An 18,231-nucleotide genomic window follows, 5' to 3' on the forward strand; every position below is an offset into this window, starting at 1 on the left:
TGCACATGATGTTTGTTGTAAGAGCAACTGACTGCTCGGTTCACTTATTTCTTTTTTACATTTTGTTGCTGGTCGTCGCCATTTAGTGGCTCGACATCACCATTTATATGTAAAGGTTCTTCCGTGTCGACACAAGTAAAAGGTTTATCGATTTTCTCTCCCGATATGGAAGAGGTTTCTTGTACGTTTGATCCATGAGTTTTACAGTGTGTCTGTTCCACGTCTGAAACATGTGACACACATCAGCTTATTTATTACATATTGTAATTACAGAAACATTTACATCTAAAATAATTTTTTACAGACTCTTAACAGTGGGAAGTGATTCTAAACTGTATTGTGTTAAAAATTAAAGAAAGTTATCTCTAACATTTCGATCATGCAGAGTTTAGAAAATGAATAATTTCAATGCAACTAAAGTACTTTTGTTTTAATACGATTAATAGCGACATATGTGATAAAGGAACGCCCACAAACAAATATAACTTTTCTAACGTCACAGTTGTAGAATTAAACCTTCATTATTATTTCCATTCTGTGCTTCAGTGGAAAGCTTGAGAGGTTCTGACACTAAAATTAGAGATTTGATTCCTGCAGTGTGCAAAGCGTTGAAAGCACATTATGATTTTTTTGCGCTAACGTGAACAAAGAAAGGATTTGATTATCAGTAAGTTAATACCGTTTCAATCTTCTATTTGTTCTCTCTACATAACACTGAATGCTTGCCATACACAACAGTATTCAATAATTAAGTTCATTTAGTTGTGTGAAGACAGGCTGGAAAGTGACGTTTCAAGTTCAGTATTTCACACATCGGGCGAATTACAAGAAGACAAATTAGACAGACGAGGATTTTTTTATACTGATTAAAATAATTTTATTTATTGTTTATTTGCCCTGAGGCACAAAAATATACAATGGGCTATCTGTGCTCTGCCCATCACAGGTATCGAAACCCGGTTTTTAGCGTCATAACTCTTTAGACTTAATGGTGAGCCACTAGGGGTAGGTAAAATAATTGTGTATGGAAGCCTGTTGTGCTAACATAATAGTAAACTAATAATCAGTGATGACGAGAAAACCCACTTGTAGAGAAAAATATATGTGTAAAAAACGGCTGGTTTGGGTTGAGAAAAGTTTTTATGTAGAGGGGCGAACAACTAATAAAGAACACTTTGTAAGCAGTTACTGTTTCGACAGTATATTACAGGACTAAGGATAAGGAGTTTACTTACATTGTGCTTATTTGTTAACTTACTGATTATAACTGTTTAAAATGGGAAGTTCTCTTCGGTATTTTCTAACAAGAAAACAAACAAATAAACACAACCCATCATACAAGGCAAAACAAAGTCGACTACATTAAATATCTTGCTTCCAGTTTTTTCTCACAGTTTATTTTGACAAAACCTCTGACACATTTACCTCCCCACTGGATCAAGGTAGGGGCATTGTCTGAGTTCAGAGCTTGTCCAGCTAACTGGAACTGGGCAGAAGATGTTTCACCTTCTTCATCAAAAATAGCGAGCCCACATCCTAAGTTTCGGTTTACAAAAGGATGTAAAACTATACAAACATCGGTGTTCTCATCACTTTCTTTCTCTTCTCCTTCCATCTTCTCGTCTGTTTCATGAAGTGCACCAGGAAGATGTCCTCTTTCATCTTCATTGTCTTCGACAGGATGGTCTCGTGCACTCGTATTTGCTCCATGTTCTTGCTAACGAAGAGAACAAGATCACATGTAAAGAAGTGACTTGGTTCTGTTTTCTGTTTGATTTATTTATGATTTTATGCAAAACTACTCGAGAGCTATTTGCGAGGTCGGCAATGGCCAAGTGGTAAGGGCGCTTGTCTCGTAATCTGAGGGTCGCGGGTTCGAATTTCCAATCCTACCAAACAAGCTTGCTCTTTCAGCAGTGGGGACGTTATAATATTACGGTCAACCCTACTATCCGTTGATGAAAAAGTAGCCCAAGAGTTGGTGGGGGTGGTGGTGACTAGCTGACTTCTCTCTAGTCTTACACTGCTAAATTAGGGTGGGCTGGCGTAGATAGCCCTCGTGTAGGTTTGCGTGAAATTCGAAAAATAAACAAGCTATCGGCGCTTGAGCCGTTGCTAAGTTAGCAGAGATGAACTGGAGAGAAGGCAGCTAGCCATCACCACCAACGAATAGTGTGATTCATCATACATTATAATGTTTTCAAGGTTGAAACGATGATCATGTTTGGTGAGGAGGTCGAGTATTCTAACCACCAGGTCATGCGAAGCTCACCTATATAAAAAAGTTCATTTCATTATATGTAATTATAAATAATAGGTTTGAATTACTCCTTTACCAACGCACGGGGTTACTGCATCTCACCACTCTCTCGCTTGGACAGCGGTAAGTCTACGGGTTAACAACGCTAAAATCAGTGGTTCGTGTCCTCTCGGTGGACACAGCAGACAGCCTGATGTGGCTTTGCTAAAAGAAGAACACACACACACGTCTCGCACCATTTCAAAATAATGAATAATTTCAATTACTATGAGCTCCAAATACAGTTTGTGACGTTCTAAACAGTTTTAAAGTTTCATTAACACAAAGGAAAAATATTCAAACACGCTGCTAGTGGCTATGAAAGTCTTGGAAGTTTTTCATAAACAAAAACGAAACCCACACGAATATTCTGTTATTCCAAAACAATCCGTTTAAGTATTTTATTTTAAAAGTCTGTTGTATATATTTTAATGTTACTTAAAGTAAAGGTTTGGTTTGAATTTCATGTAAAGCTACACGAGAGCTATCTGCGCTAGCCTTCCCTAATTTAGCAGTGTAAGACTAGATGGAAGGCAGCTAGTCATCACCACCCACTGCCAACTATTGGGCTACTCTTTTACCAACGAATAGTGGGATTGACTGTAACATTATAACGCCCCCCAAGGCTGAAAGGGTGAGCATGTTTGGTATGGTAGGAATTCAACCTGCGACCTTCAGATTATGAGTCGAGTGCTTTAACCACCTTGACATGCCGGGCCTCATAGTAAAGGTCGTCTGATTTTTGTCAGTGATGTTTATTAAAACAAACACACACTCTTACACGGAGCACGTGGTGTCTTACAATGATACATATAAAATTTTGAGGTTATTAATTATTATTAAAAGGTGAATAATATTATTCAACAATATAAACTTAAACTTGCCAATGGCTGTCGAATCAAGTAGGAATTTAATAAAGTACTTATCGAAGGATGTTAAATCACAGTAGACATCAAGGATGTACTTATCAAAGTCTGTTGGGCCATACTAAACTGTAATAAAGTACTCATTAAAGTTGTTTTACCTTTGTAGACTCTAAGAAAGTACTCACCAAATGCCAATGAACACTTGAAGACTCTGGATCAGATGTTAGGGAAGGTTGTTGATCTCTGTGAGGTTTTACAATGTTGTCAACAACTGGTTCCTGAGTCACGGGAAGATCTATTTCTAACTTAAAGAACTGTTGTTGTTTGGAATATTCTGCGACTGAATTATACGACTCGTAAATATTCGAAGATTCTGTAAGTTGTTCAAAAGACTGTTGAACCTGGGAAGATCCTGTGGGTGTGTCAGGTTGTGTGTTTTCGTCTTCCGAATCTCTAGATGTCTTACTATTAGAATTCTCTGGTCCTTTGACTGTTGACCGAGGTGAACAACGAATACAATCCACACATATCCAATCTTGACCCTATGTTATCAAAATATCTATTTAAAAGAATTTTATTAAATAATCCATTGTCACAAGAGATAAAAAGTGTTTTAAATATATATTTTGATATTTATAAGTTGGTACACGATTACTTTGCAACAGATTAACGTTCAGCAAGTGTTAACTTTTTCTTGTATTTGTTTCCCCTGAAGGTTTGAAAAACGTAACAAGGTAATTAGATTGTTAATTTGATTACAAATTTAAAATGAAATCTCATTGCAAACTGAGAGTTCACTTTATTTGTAGGCTTAAACAGGATCCATTGGACTTTCAACAAGGGCTGAGCTGGATATGGAATTCGTCGCTCAAAAATGAGTAACATTTCGTACCTAGTTAATTACAGATGCAATATGGTAAGTAAGGTAGGATATTTACAACCGTTGGATGTAATTTTTATCAGTGTTTCATCTTTCATTAGATTGGATTATTTCACTCGAATCGATGGAACTGAATTCAAGGATTGGGTGGGCTACAGAATTTCCATTACTCAAGATAGAATAAAAACAAAATTACTCTGATAAAGGGCTGCATCTTTTAACTTCAAGAAAACACACTATACTGCCAAATGCAGTCACCTTTCTACAGTATGTTAAATTGTTGTGTTAATGGAGCGTTTATTTCTAAAAGTAGCTACTGTAAGATATTGGCTACTTCTATCGATATAATTCGCGAAAAATGAAGAGAAAATGGCTTGATATATCTGAAGAACAGTCTGGAAAATAGCTTGAAAGATAATTATACACCATAGAATAACTAGTACTTCCTAAAGTGTTCATCAAAGTGATTTCTAACTTCTCTTGTTCTAACATTAATATTCAATCCAACCAACTTTTTGCACCTTTATTAATTTCCTAATATAACACTCCTCTGAACCAGGGGTATTCTAGAATAAACTCAGAGCCTGTAATCAAACAGTTAATTAATAGAATAATATACACTTGCTGTTTATTTTCTGTTAACTGATTTACACTGCTCTTCAACAGTTATAAAAATAATAAATATTAGCGACAAGTTAATTAGATTTTAAATCACACACATTTTTATTTATTTTGAAGCTAACCTTCCAAAACTACACACCTGACTATCACCTTCGTGTAGTAAGTGTCCACACTTCTCACAGGTGTATCTGTCACAGTTTGTACATCGTAACGTTGTCTGGGGGGTCTTTTCATTCACGTGACACACAGGGCATAACTTATTTTTCCTTAGAGTCGTTTCTGTTGGACTTCCTGTAGATTTCTGCACTCCGTTTGATTTTGTTGTAGAGATCTCTGCTGGTACGCTGTCGATAAGACTCTAATATTATTACACTGTAGTATCCACATCTAGAAGCTAGGCCTCTCAATACTATTATATTACTTTGATTTGATAGAAAATATCGAGATGTCGATCAATCGAAGATTAGTAAATATTTTTCCACTTCGATATTTACTATCATACTACTTTCAAAGACTGAAGAAACGACACTTAATATTAATAAAATGTTTGTTTCTAAAAGTAGCTAATGTAGGGCGTTGTGTTAAAGTACTGTGTTAATGCAGTGTTTGTTTCTAAAAGTAGCTAATGTAGGGCGTTGTGTTAAAGTACTGTGTTAATGCAGTGTTTGTTTCTAAAAGTAGCTAATGTAGGGCGTTGTGTTAAAGTACTGTGTTAATGCAGTGTTTGTTTCTAAAAGTAGTTAATGTAGGACGTTGTATTAAATTATTGTGCCAATGGTGTGTTTGTTTCTAAAAGTAGCTAATGTAGGGCGTTGTGTTAAATTATTGTGCTAATGGTGTGTTTGTTTCGAAAAGTAGCTATTGTACGTTATTGTGTTAAATTATTGTTAATGGAGTGTTTGTTTCGAAAAGTAGCTATTGTACGTTATTGTGTTAAATTATTGTTAATGGAGTGTTTGTTTCTAAAAGTAGCTACTGTAAAATGTTGTGCTAACTTATTGTGTTAATGGAGTGTTTGCTTTTAAAAGTAGGTATTGTAAGATGTTGTGCTAAATTATTATGTTGATGGAGTGTTTGTTTCTAAAAGTAGCTACTGTAATATAGTATGCTAAATATTAGTCTATACACAAGTAGCTACTGTAAGATATTATGTTAAATATTAGTCTATACGCAAGTAGCTACTGTAAGATATTATATTAAATATTAGTCTATACACAAGTAGCTACTGTAAGGTATTATATTAAATATTAGTCTATACTCAAGGCTACAATAAGATATTATACTAAATATTAGTCTATACACAAGTAGCCACTGTAAGATATTATATTAAATATTAGTCTATACACAAGTATCTACTGTAAGGTATTATATTAAATATTAGTCTATACACAAGTATCTACTGTAAGATATTATATTAAATATTAGTCTATACACAAGTATCTACTGTAAGGTATTATATTAAATATTAGTCTATACACAAGTATCTACTGTAAGATGTTATATTAAATATTAGTCTATACACAAGTAGCTACTGTGATATAGTATGTTAAATATCAGTCTATACGCAAGTAGCTACAATAAGATATTATATTAAATATTAGTCTATACACAAGTATCTACTGTAAGATATTATATTAAATATTAGTCTATACACAAGTATCTACTGTAAGATATTATATTAAATATTAGTCTATACACAAGTAGCTACTGTAAGATATTATATTAAATATTAGTCTATACACAAGTAGCTACTGTAAGATATTATATTAAATATTAGTCTATACACAAGTAGCTACTGTGAGGTATTATGTTAAATATTAGTCTATACACAAGTATCTACTGTAAGATGTTATATTAAATATTTGTCTATACACAAGTGTCTATTGTAAGGTATTATGTTAAATATTTGTCTATACACAAGTATCTACTGTAAGGTATTATGTTAAATATTTGTCTATACACAAGTATCTACTGTAAGATATTATATTAAATATTATTCTATACACAAGTATCTACTGTAAGATATTATATTAAATATTAGTCTATACAGAAGTAACTACTGTAAGATATATTAAATATTTGTCTATACACAAGTATCTACTGTAAGATATTATATTAAATATTTGTCTATACACAAGTATCTACTATAAGATATTATATTAAATATTAGTCTATACACAAGTATCTATTGTAAGGTATTATGTTAAATATTTGTCTATACACAAGTATCTACTTTAAGATATTATGTTAAATATTAGTCTATACACAAGTATCTACTTTAAGATATTATGTTAAATATTAGTCTATACACAAGTATCTACTGTAAGATATTATATTAAATATTATTCTATACACAAGTAGCTACTGTAAGATATTATATTAAATATTAGTGTATACACAAGTAGCTACTGTAAGGTATTATATTAAATATTAGTGTATACACAAGTAGCTACTGTAAGATATTATATTAAATATTAGTCTATACACAAGAAGCTAGTGTAAGGTATTATGTTAAATATTAGTCTATACACAAGTAGCTACTGTGAGGTATTATGTTAAATATTAGTCTATACACAAGTATCTACTGTAAGATGTTATATTAAATATTTGTCTATACACAAGTGTCTATTGTAAGGTATTATGTTAAATATTTGTCTATACACAAGTATCTACTGTAAGGTATTATGTTAAATATTTGTCTATACACAAGTATCTACTTTAAGATATTATGTTAAATATTAGTCTATACACAAGTATCTACTGTAAGATATTATATTAAATATTATTCTATACACAAGTATCTACTGTAAGATATTATATTAAATATTAGTCTATACAGAAGTAACTACTGTAAGATATATTAAATATTTGTCTATACACAAGTATCTACTGTAAGATATTATATTAAATATTTGTCTATACACAAGTATCTACTATAAGATATTATATTAAATATTAGTCTATACACAAGTAGCTACTGTAAGATATTATATTAAATATTAGTGTATACACAAGTAGCTACTGTAAGGTATTATATTAAATATTAGTGTATACACAAGTAGCTACTGTAAGATATTATATTAAATATTAGTCTATACACAAGTAGCTAGTGTAAGGTATTATGTTAAATATTAGTCTATACACAAGTGTCTATTGTAAGGTATTATGTTAAATATTTGTCTATACACAAGTAGCTACTGTAAGATATTATGTTAAATATTTGTCTATACACAAGTATCTACTGTAAGATATTATGTTAAATATTAGTCTATACACAAGTATCTACTGTAAGATATTATATTAAATATTAGTGTATACACAAGTAGCTACTGTAAGGTATTATATTAAATATTAGTGTATACACAAGTAGCTACTGTAAGATATTATATTAAATATTAGTCTATACACAAGTAGCTAGTGTAAGGTATTATGTTAAATATTAGTCTATACACAAGTAGCTACTGTGAGGTATTATGTTAAATATTAGTCTATACACAAGTATCTACTGTAAGGTATTATGTTAAATATTTGTCTATACACAAGTATCTACTGTAAGATATTATGTTAAATATTAGTCTATACACAAGTATCTACTGTAAGATATTATATTAAATATTAGTCTATACAGAAGTAACTACTGTAAGATATATTAAATATTTGTCTATACACAAGTGTCTACTGTAAGATATTATATTAAATATTTGTCTATACACAAGTATCTACTATAAGATATTATATTAAATATTAGTCTATACACAAGTAGCTACTGTAAGATATTATATTAAATATTAGTGTATACACAAGTAGCTACTGTAAGGTATTATATTAAATATTAGTGTATACACAAGTAGCTACTGTAAGATATTATATTAAATATTAGTCTATACACAAGTAGCTAGTGTAAGGTATTATGTTAAATATTAGTCTATACACAAGTGTCTATTGTAAGGTATTATGTTAAATATTTGTCTATACACAAGTAGCTACTGTAAGATATTATGTTAAATATTTGTCTATACACAAGTATCTACTGTAAGATATTATGTTAAATATTAGTCTATACACAAGTATCTACTGTAAGATATTATATTAAATATTAGTGTATACACAAGTAGCTACTGTAAGGTATTATATTAAATATTAGTGTATACACAAGTAGCTACTGTAAGATATTATATTAAATATTAGTCTATACACAAGTAGCTAGTGTAAGGTATTATGTTAAATATTAGTCTATACACAAGTAGCTACTGTGAGGTATTATGTTAAATATTAGTCTATACACAAGTATCTACTGTAAGGTATTATGTTAAATATTTGTCTATACACAAGTAGCTACTGTGAGGTATTATGTTAAATATTAGTCTATACACAAGTATCTACTGTAAGATATTATATTAAATATTAGTCTATACAGAAGTAACTACTGTAAGATATATTAAATATTTGTCTATACACAAGTGTCTACTGTAAGATATTATATTAAATATTTGTCTATACACAAGTATCTACTGTAAGATATTATGTTAAATATTAGTCTATACACAAGTATCTACTGTAAGATATTATATTAAATATTAGTCTATACAGAAGTAACTACTGTAAGATATATTAAATATTTGTCTATACACAAGTGTCTACTGTAAGATATTATATTAAATATTTGTCTATACACAAGTATATACTGTAAGATATTATATTAAATATTTTCTAGTACCTAGTTGCCTTCTTTAAAAGCATTGATTTTGTATCTATAAGGTTTGCGTTGCATCTTCCAACCCCCAACCACAATAGTTTATTACAGTAAACTTTGTCAATAGCAAACTTTACAGAGTTATTAGTCTGTTTTTGTACTTCAACATTCAGTAACATTATGATTAAATTACAAAAATATAATATAGTAATTGAGTTGCTTTTCAGAGTTGGTTAAAAACACGTGTTTCACTTTACACGTCACTTTTGAAGCTTTAAAGAGAAATGGGTTATTTTTCTTCATGATCGTTTCTTTGTTTGAGAATTTTCGCGCAAGCTAAACAAGAGATAATGTTCGAATATTCGTTCTTAATTTTGAAGTGAAAGGCTGGAAGTACATTCATATCTGATGACAAGGAAGCTGGACACCAATAAAGCTCAGAGACAGCTTGAAAGTATAACCCTCTTGTTGTTTCTTAGTTATTTCAGTTGATGTACCTATTCCATAACGTGCCATATAATCAACAGTTCACGTATTTTGTAGATCTCGTATGTAGTTATTTCCGTTAATGTACGGACTCCAAAATGTGCCACAAAATCAACGACTTTAAGTTTTTTTATAGGTAAGGCAACCAGTCAAAGGCACCCACAACCAACTCTTGAGAAATGTTTGTTTGACCGAAAAGTAAGATATGACTCTCACCCTTATGACGCACCAGAACCTCAAACGGAACGTGAATTTTGCTGCAAAAGGACGAGTATACTCTTATTCACATTGTGGGCATGCTTACTAATGCGACACGCCCAGCCACTCGAAACACCGTGTATGTCATGTGAATGTATTTGTAGAAGGCAATTCATTTAGCCTGTATGTATTGACTTCAGAGACATAGCAATCGATATCGAAAACCAGGCAAACGAAAGGAATAAGTTATCAAATTACGTAAAGAACATAAAGTAGCCGTCTAATAGAATTAAAATAATAACAGAGTAGTTTGTGACGTACCGTGGTAATAAACATGACATTTAGTGACGTAACATGGTAATCAACATGGTATTTAGTGACGTAGCATGGTAATCAACGTGGTATTTGGTGACATACCATGGTAATGAATATAGTAGTTAGTGACGTAGCATGGTAATGCACATGGTATTTAGTGGCATACTAACTATGGTAATAAACATGGTATTTAGTGACGTACATTGATAATGGACATGGTATTTAGTGACGTACATTGGTAATGAACATGGTATTTACTGACGTACAGTGGTAAATTTGTATTTGAATATATAATATAATATATAATGTGTAAAATACGTATAATTTTGGACTTCAGTGATCTCTGTTTCGTCGTTGTCGTATGAATGCAAGATTAAAATGTTTCTTTCATTGAGAAGACAGAAAGTATAAGAAATAGGAATACCATAAGACGTGGCATAAAATAAGTATGTCACATCTATGTTAGTGTAACACATAAATTAGACAACCAGTAATTCTGTCACATCTGTGTCAGTGTAACACTTAAGTTAGACTACCAGTAGCTCTGTGTCACATCTGTGTCAGTGTAACACTTAAGTCAGACTACCAGTAACTCTTTGTCACATCTGTGTCAGTGTAAAGCATAAGCTAGACTACCGGTAGCTCTGTGTAACATCTGTGTTAGCGTAACACTTTAGTTGGACTACCAGTAACTCTGTGTAACATGTGTTAGTGTAACACTTTAGTTAGATACCAGTAACTTTGTGTCACATTTGTGTCAGTGTAACACATAAGTTAGACTACTCTGTGTCGGAGATGTTAGTGTAATAACACTTTGTGTCACAACACTTTGGTACCTTAAGTTACACTTCCAGTAACTCTGTGTCGCAGCTTATTGTAACAATACTTTGATACCTGAAGTTATACTTCCAGTAGCTTTGTGTCGGAGATGTTAGTGTAACAACATTTTGATACCTTAAGTTATACTAACAGTAACTGTGTGTCGCAGCTTATTATAACAACACTTTGATACCTTAAATTACACAACCAGTAACTGTGTCGCAGTTAGTGTAACAACACTTTGGTACCTTAAGTTGCGCTATCAGCAACTCTGTCTCAGAGGTGTTAGTGTAACAACATTTTGATACTTTAAGCTACGCTACCTCTTGGAAGCTTTAGTTAAAACTCACATGATTATTTTCCTTTTTATCTTTTATAAACTGACCAGCGGTGAGTTCCGGGCTTACTAAAATGTAACAGAGTCGTAGCTGTGTAATAAATGTTGACGATTTTTAAAATTAATGAATTAACGCATTTAAAAGTGACACTTACAACGAAAGGTGTATTTTGGTGCCATTTTCTGGTAATTTATACAAAGTTTTTGCTTCTCTACCTCTTGACCTCATTTCCGCTGACTCTCACTGATGGTTTTAGAAAGACGTATGGAAGTTTTAACAAGTTGTTTCGTTAACATTTCGCTGACCTCTTATGTCATTTTAACAGCAGCATTGATATGTCTCCGTTTTTACTTTATGGTTATTGTAACAAGACGTTTCGCTAAGTTTTTATGTGGAATCTATTGAGAACTGTGTAAGTGAAATGGCATCTCTAACATGACGTTTAGGTAAGTTCCAACTGGCTTTCATCAAGGTCATTAACTGGCTGGAGTTATTCTCATGCAACGATTCAGCAAACTTCTGCTGACCGTGCTTACACACATTTATCGATGTCTTGTCTGTGAAATGTTATATTTATTATAATGCTTCTGTAACTTGTTGATCCTCTTCGGGGATTGTGATTTCAGCCAACGTTCTTAAAAACACATATTAAATCCAATGTGCTAAAAATTTGTTTTGGATTTCACGCAAAGCTGCACGTGGAACATATGCGCTAAGCGTCTCTAATTTAACAATGTAAGACTACAGTCGCTAGTCAACACCACCCACCATTAACACTTGGTCTATTCTTTTATCGAAGAACGATGGAATTAACCATTGAATTATAACGCCCCCTCGACTGAAAGGGCGAGCATTTTTAGTGATAGGGATTCGAACTGGTGACTCTCAGATTGCGAGTCGACAGCCCTAACCATCAAGCACCTTTTAAGGATAAGTAAAGTGTCTAACCTTAAAAAGACATAAATGATAGTAAAAGTTGTATGTTACTTTCCTCTAGAAGTAGCTTTTCTCAATTAGCCAATAAATAAAGAAACGTGCAGAAGGAACGGCGTTTTATTAATTAAATTAACATGAAAGATAGGCAGATTACTATTAACAATTAGTAGACCTACATTGTGCATCACTTAAGGCAGATGTCTCTAGAAGTTGGTGGTTTATGACCGTATCAAAGCGACCGATCAAAGATGGATCGAACATATTCTATGGGGATCACGCCCCTCAAGCCATTGTTTTGAGATGTATTCATTTCCTTACTCTTAAAGTCGTTATTTTGATACTTGGGATAGGAAAGCCATCTTGCAAAGAAACGTTGCCTTGTCTGGTCAGCTGGTCAACAGACAGAGCACCATATTTGTAATTGTAATTATCGAGTGAGAGTGACGTCGCCACCAGTAGTTCAAATGGTATCCCAACATAACAAAAATACTTCTTTATTTTATGATGCATTACATATAGCCTAACAAATGTTCCTTCGAGAATATTCGTTAGATCCAAATGAGTCTATTTAGTAAGAACTGTGCAAATAAGAGCTCCTCTGAAAAATAACAACAAAGTGTTCCAAAAGTATGGAGAATGTGGCAGTACATGTGATAAATGTGCACTCTGACCACAGTTAGGAGAGACACTACCTGAGATAGATGTGCACTCTGCTCACAGTGAGGAGTGACACCATCTGTGATATATGTGCATCCTGACCACAGCGAGAAGTGACTTTCATCTAGACATATAAATCATTGTAGCCCCAAATAATGTTACCGGTAATATAATAGGGCACACCTGCATCTGTCCTGCAACAGTGAGACTACTTGCTGAGGGTCATTCTTTGGGCAGAAACCCCGTACTTCTAGCTTGGCTAGAACTGCATCGTTACAGTATTTTCTGTGGACTAAAGTGACCTAATAATTCCTCATTGGCTAACTGTATTCCACCAATTCAAACAGCGACTTTTAGAAAATACAGTTGCTTCACAGGATTATTTTTTCATGATGTCACTATTTGTATTCTACTTTCTGTACGTCGAAGTTATTTTCATATAATGCGACTGATGTGGTTAATTTATCTTAACGGTACACGATCCCAACTCATAAGGTACTGCACCCCCTGTAAATCTTTTAATTATTTCAGCCCCAGACACATTAGTTGATCTTAGAACTTCTTTTTTAAGTATACAACGCACTTAAACGTCATTACATGCGTACTCAGACCTACACGAAATGGTTAAAGTTAGCTGTCGGAGAGAGATAAAAATGGAGTAAATTACTGATGAATTAATTTAGTTTTTATGAAATATTCGTACATTTCGCGCCCGTCAAATAATGTTCCGCACCACAGCAGCTGGGAGACATTGGTATAGGCTGCGTATGCTGTTTTGAGTTGGTATATGAAAAGGTATTTTGACCCAAATACAAAAACCAAAAACACAGTGAAAAATATTGAAATGTAATAGTAAGATGTTTAATACTAGACAGTATAACTCTAATGAAAAGAGACCCGGCATGGACAGGTGGTTGAGTTATTCAACTAGTAATCTGAAAGTCGCGGGTTCGTATTCCCGTCACACGCTTGTCCTTTCAGGCATGGGGCCATTACATTATAATGCCCCATCCTATTATTCGTTGGAAAAAGAGTAGCCCAACAGTTGGCGGTGGGTGGTGATGACTAGCTGCTTTCTCTCAAGTCTTACACTGCTAAATTAGCTAAGGAAGGAGAGCGCAGATAGCCCTCGTGTAGCTTTGCGTGAAATTAAAAACAAAACAAAAACTAGTGAAAAAATTCTTAGATAGAATAACAACAACAATGTTAAGGTAGGTAGTACTTCAATAAACTAGAATAACAACAACAATGTTATGGTAGGTAGTGCTTCACTTAGCTAGAATAATTACAACAATGTTATGGTAGGTAGTACTTCTGTTAGCTGGAATAACTACAACAATGTTATGGTAGGTAGTGTTCAGTAATCTAGAATAACTACAACAATGTTATGGTAGTTAGTGCTTCAGTTAACTAGAATAACTACAACAATGTTATGGTAGGTAGTGCTTCCTCTGGCTAGAATAACTACAACACTAAATACAACAATGCTATGGTATGTAGTGCTTCAGCTAGCTATAATAACTACAACAATGTTATGGTAGGTAGTGCTTCAGTTAGCTGGAATAACTACAACAATGTTATGGTAGGTAGTGCTTCAGTAATCTAGAATAACTACAACAATGTTATGGTAGTTAGTGCTTCAGTTAGCTAGAATAACTATAACACTAACTAGAACAATGTTATGGTAGTTAGTGCTTCCTCTGGCTAGAATAACTACAACACTAAATACAACAATGCTATGGTATGTAGTGCTTCCAAAGGTAGAATAACTACAACACTAAGTAGATCATTGTTATGGTAGGTAGTGCTTCAGGTAGCTAAAATAATTACAACAATCTTATGTTAGGTAGCTCTTCAGCTAGCTAGAATAACTACAACACTAAGTACAACAATGTCATGTTGCACTATAGGTAGTGCTTCCTATAGCCAGAATAATTACAACACTAAATAAAAAAAATGTTATGGTAGGTAGCGCTTAAGCTAGCTAGAATGACTACAACACTAACTATAACAATGTTATGGTATGTAGCACTTCCTATAGCTAGAATAACTATAACACTAACTTCAATAATGTTATGGTAGGTAGCACTTCCTATAGCTAGAATAACTATAACACTAACTTCAATAATGTTATGGTAGGTAGTGCTTCATATAGGTAGAATAACAACGACACTAACTTCAATAATGTTATGGTAGGTAGCACTTCTTATAGCTAGAATAACAACGACACTAACTACAACAATGTTATGGTAGGTAGCACTTCCTATAGCTAGAATAACTACAACACGAACTACAACAATGTTATGGTAGGTAGCACTTCCTATAGCTAGAATAACTACAACAATATTATGGTAGGTAGTGCTTCATATAGGTAGAATAACAACGACACTAACTTCAATAATGTTATGGTAGGTAGCACTTCTTATAGCTAGAATAACAACGACACTAACTTCAATAATGTTATGGTAGGTAGCACTTCTTATAGCTAGAATAACAACGACACTAACTACAACAATGTTATGGTAGGTAGCACTTCCTATAGATGGGATAACTAAAACACTAACTACAAAAATGTTATGGTAGGTAGTGCTTCCTATAGGTAGAATAACTACAACACTAAGTAGAACATTGTTATGGTAGGTAGTGCTTCAGCTAGCTAGAACAACTACAACACTAAGTACAACAATGTTATGTTGCACTGTAGGTAGTGCTTCCTATAGCCGGAATAATTACAACACTAAATAAAAAAATGTTATGGTAGGTAGCGCTTTTTATAGCTAGTATAACTACAACACTAACTGTAACAATGTTATGGTAGGTAGCACTTCCTATAGCTAGAATAACTATAACACTAACTTCAATAATGTTATGGTAGGTAGCACTTCCTATAGCTAGAATAACTACAACACTAACTACAACAATGTTATGGTAGGTAGTGCTTCCTATAGCTAGAATAACTACAACACTAACTATAACAATGTTATGGTATGTAGCACTTCCTATAGCTAGAATAACTATAACACTAACTTCAATAATGTTATGGTAGGTAGCACTTCCTATGGCTAGAATAACTACAACAATATTATGGTAGGTAGTGCTTCCTATAGGTAGAATAACAACGACACTAACTTCAATAATGTTATGGTAGGTAGCACTTCCTATAGCTAGAATAACTACAACACTAACTACAACAATGTTATGGTAGGTAGTGCTTCCTATAGCTGGAATAACTAAAACACTAACTGCAAAAATGTTATGGTAGGTAGTGCTTCCTATTGGTAGAATAACTACAACACTAAGTAGAACATTGTTATGGTAGGTAGTGCTTCAGCTAGCTAGAACAACTACAACACTAAGTACAACAATGTTATGTTGCACTGTAGGTAGTGCTTCCTATAGCCGGAATAATTACAACATTAAATAAAAAAAATGTTATGGTAGGTAGCGTTTTTTATAGCTAGTATAACTACAACACTAACTATAACAATGTTATGGTAGGTAGCACTTCCTATAGCTAGAATAACTATAACACTAACTTCAATAATGTTATGGTAGGTAGCACTTCCTATATCTAGAATAACCACATCACTAACTACAACAATGTTATGGTAGGTAGCACTTCCTATAGCTAGAATAACCACATCACTAACTACAACATTTTTATGGTAGGTAGTGCTCCAGCTAGGTAGAATAACTACAACAGTATAATGTAACATAACTTACAAGCACAAATACCTGACATTTGTTTTTATCTGAATATAACGAGTTGTTTGTGGTGTTTTAAAACGGTTTAAGGTCAAGTAGTAAAGATATTTCACAACCCGTTAAATTTATATTGAAGAAAAACTGAGTTCATGTTACCGGTTTTGACTTGTTATGTCTTTTTCCATATTTTCGGCCAACGCCATCACTGACAATATTTTGTCTCTCTCTTCTTCCAAGAGACTACTGAGATCCACTTGTGGTTGAGAGACAGTCAGGTCTTGGATTGACGTTGGGGTAGATGTCGAGGAGACGCTCGGTCCATATCAGACCTAGGAGAGGGTTGTTGACCGCATGGCACCTGTCCATCTTCCTGGCTTAATTCATTCCCCATTGTTGCGTATCTCATTCAGTGTTGGTCAGTTAGAGAAAGACAGACAATAGGAATTGAAGGTTTGTCATCGTCGGCGTAAAGAACAAATAAACGTCTTGAAGGATAAGAATGTGGTACAGATGTAATCATAATCTCTATTATTTTCCAATAAAAGGAGAAATGTTACCATTGAGAGCGATTAAAGATGACTGTGTTTCTTATCGATCCAGAGTCTATTGTGTCCACTAATATTTTAATGTGATTCGCATAATAAACAAAAGTCTACCGCTACTAAATTGTAAGAAACCAGTTGTTTAGTGAACTAAGAAATGAGCAATCTTCTAGAATCTAACTACAATAGATACTAGTTAGCACAGCAAGTGCTGAAACTGCTTTCATCAGCGCGTGTGCCGCAAAACATGGCGGCAGAGTGAAAGAGACCTGAGACGTGGTATACGTTCATTTACTTCTGTGGGGGTGGTATAAAATCCACTAGAGGGCGGAGCATCGGGACCGATAGAACGATTCCTCAGATGTACTTGTTTATCGATTTTTTTTATATTCTTTCAGTAACAGAGATACAATGACCCTTTAATGTGAAATACGAGTCGATCACCTGGGTTCTACGAGTCGTTTTTAAAAGCTTACAGACGTAGCCGCCGTATTTACTAAATCTCGTGTAATAAGTATTACGCTATGCATCACTTCGTATCCTTAGGAACAGAATATATGCTTGGGGTTCACTTGGAAGGAGAACTTGGAAAAAACCTGAGACTTTTAGTTTGTTTTTCTTGTTTCACACACAAATTTGTACAATGGACTGTATGTGATATGCTCATCTCGGTTAATAAAACCAGAAATTTAACGTTTGAGCCAGCATACTTACCGCTATGTCACTGTGAGTGGAGGGCAAAATTGTGGAAAATAAAACAGGATTAGTTAGCAAATTGAGTGTTAGGAAATTACACAAGTGAAATGTTATATACATACCTTAAATGTAATATAAAACACACCTTAATTTTAACATACGCACATTAAATATAATATA

The 18,231-nt window shown here is 33.4% G+C and overlaps 1 protein-coding gene across 2 annotated transcripts; it reads right to left on the bottom strand.

Moving 5' to 3' along the window:
- Positions 1-44: 44 nt before the first annotated feature.
- LOC143237704 (uncharacterized) lies at positions 45-17,599 on the bottom strand. 2 transcript variants are annotated; one of them, XM_076477229.1, is made up of 5 exons: positions 16,970-17,599; positions 4,806-5,010; positions 3,351-3,707; positions 1,426-1,717; positions 45-223 (listed from the first exon to the last, which is right to left on the bottom strand). In XM_076477229.1, exons 1-5 carry the CDS (start codon positions 17,014-17,016, stop codon positions 45-47), a joined length of 1,080 nt encoding a protein of 359 aa, XP_076333344.1. In that variant the 5' UTR covers positions 17,017-17,599. The 2 variants fall into 2 exon arrangements, with proteins under 2 accessions (XP_076333344.1, XP_076333343.1); XM_076477228.1 differs by having other exon boundaries at positions 3,324-3,707.
- Between the last annotated feature and the right edge of the window lie 632 nt (positions 17,600-18,231).

The sequence above is a fragment of the Tachypleus tridentatus genome, chromosome 13 (genome assembly GCF_004210375.1).
Source record: "Tachypleus tridentatus isolate NWPU-2018 chromosome 13, ASM421037v1, whole genome shotgun sequence".
Taxonomy (NCBI): Eukaryota; Metazoa; Arthropoda; class Merostomata; order Xiphosura; family Limulidae; genus Tachypleus; species Tachypleus tridentatus.

Excerpts from the sequence above, each read along its gene's own strand:
- LOC143237704 (XM_076477228.1), bottom strand. The coding sequence starts at position 17,016 with ATGGCGTTGGCCGAAAATATGGAAAAAGACATAACAAGTCAAAACCG. Across the intron at positions 5,011-16,969 it reads GACATAACAAGTCAAAACCG|CGTACCAGCAGAGATCTCTA; the intron begins GTAACATGAACT and ends TCTTATCGACAG. Across the intron at positions 3,708-4,805 it reads TACACGAAGGTGATAGTCAG|GGTCAAGATTGGATATGTGT; the intron begins GTGTGTAGTTTT and ends TTGATAACATAG.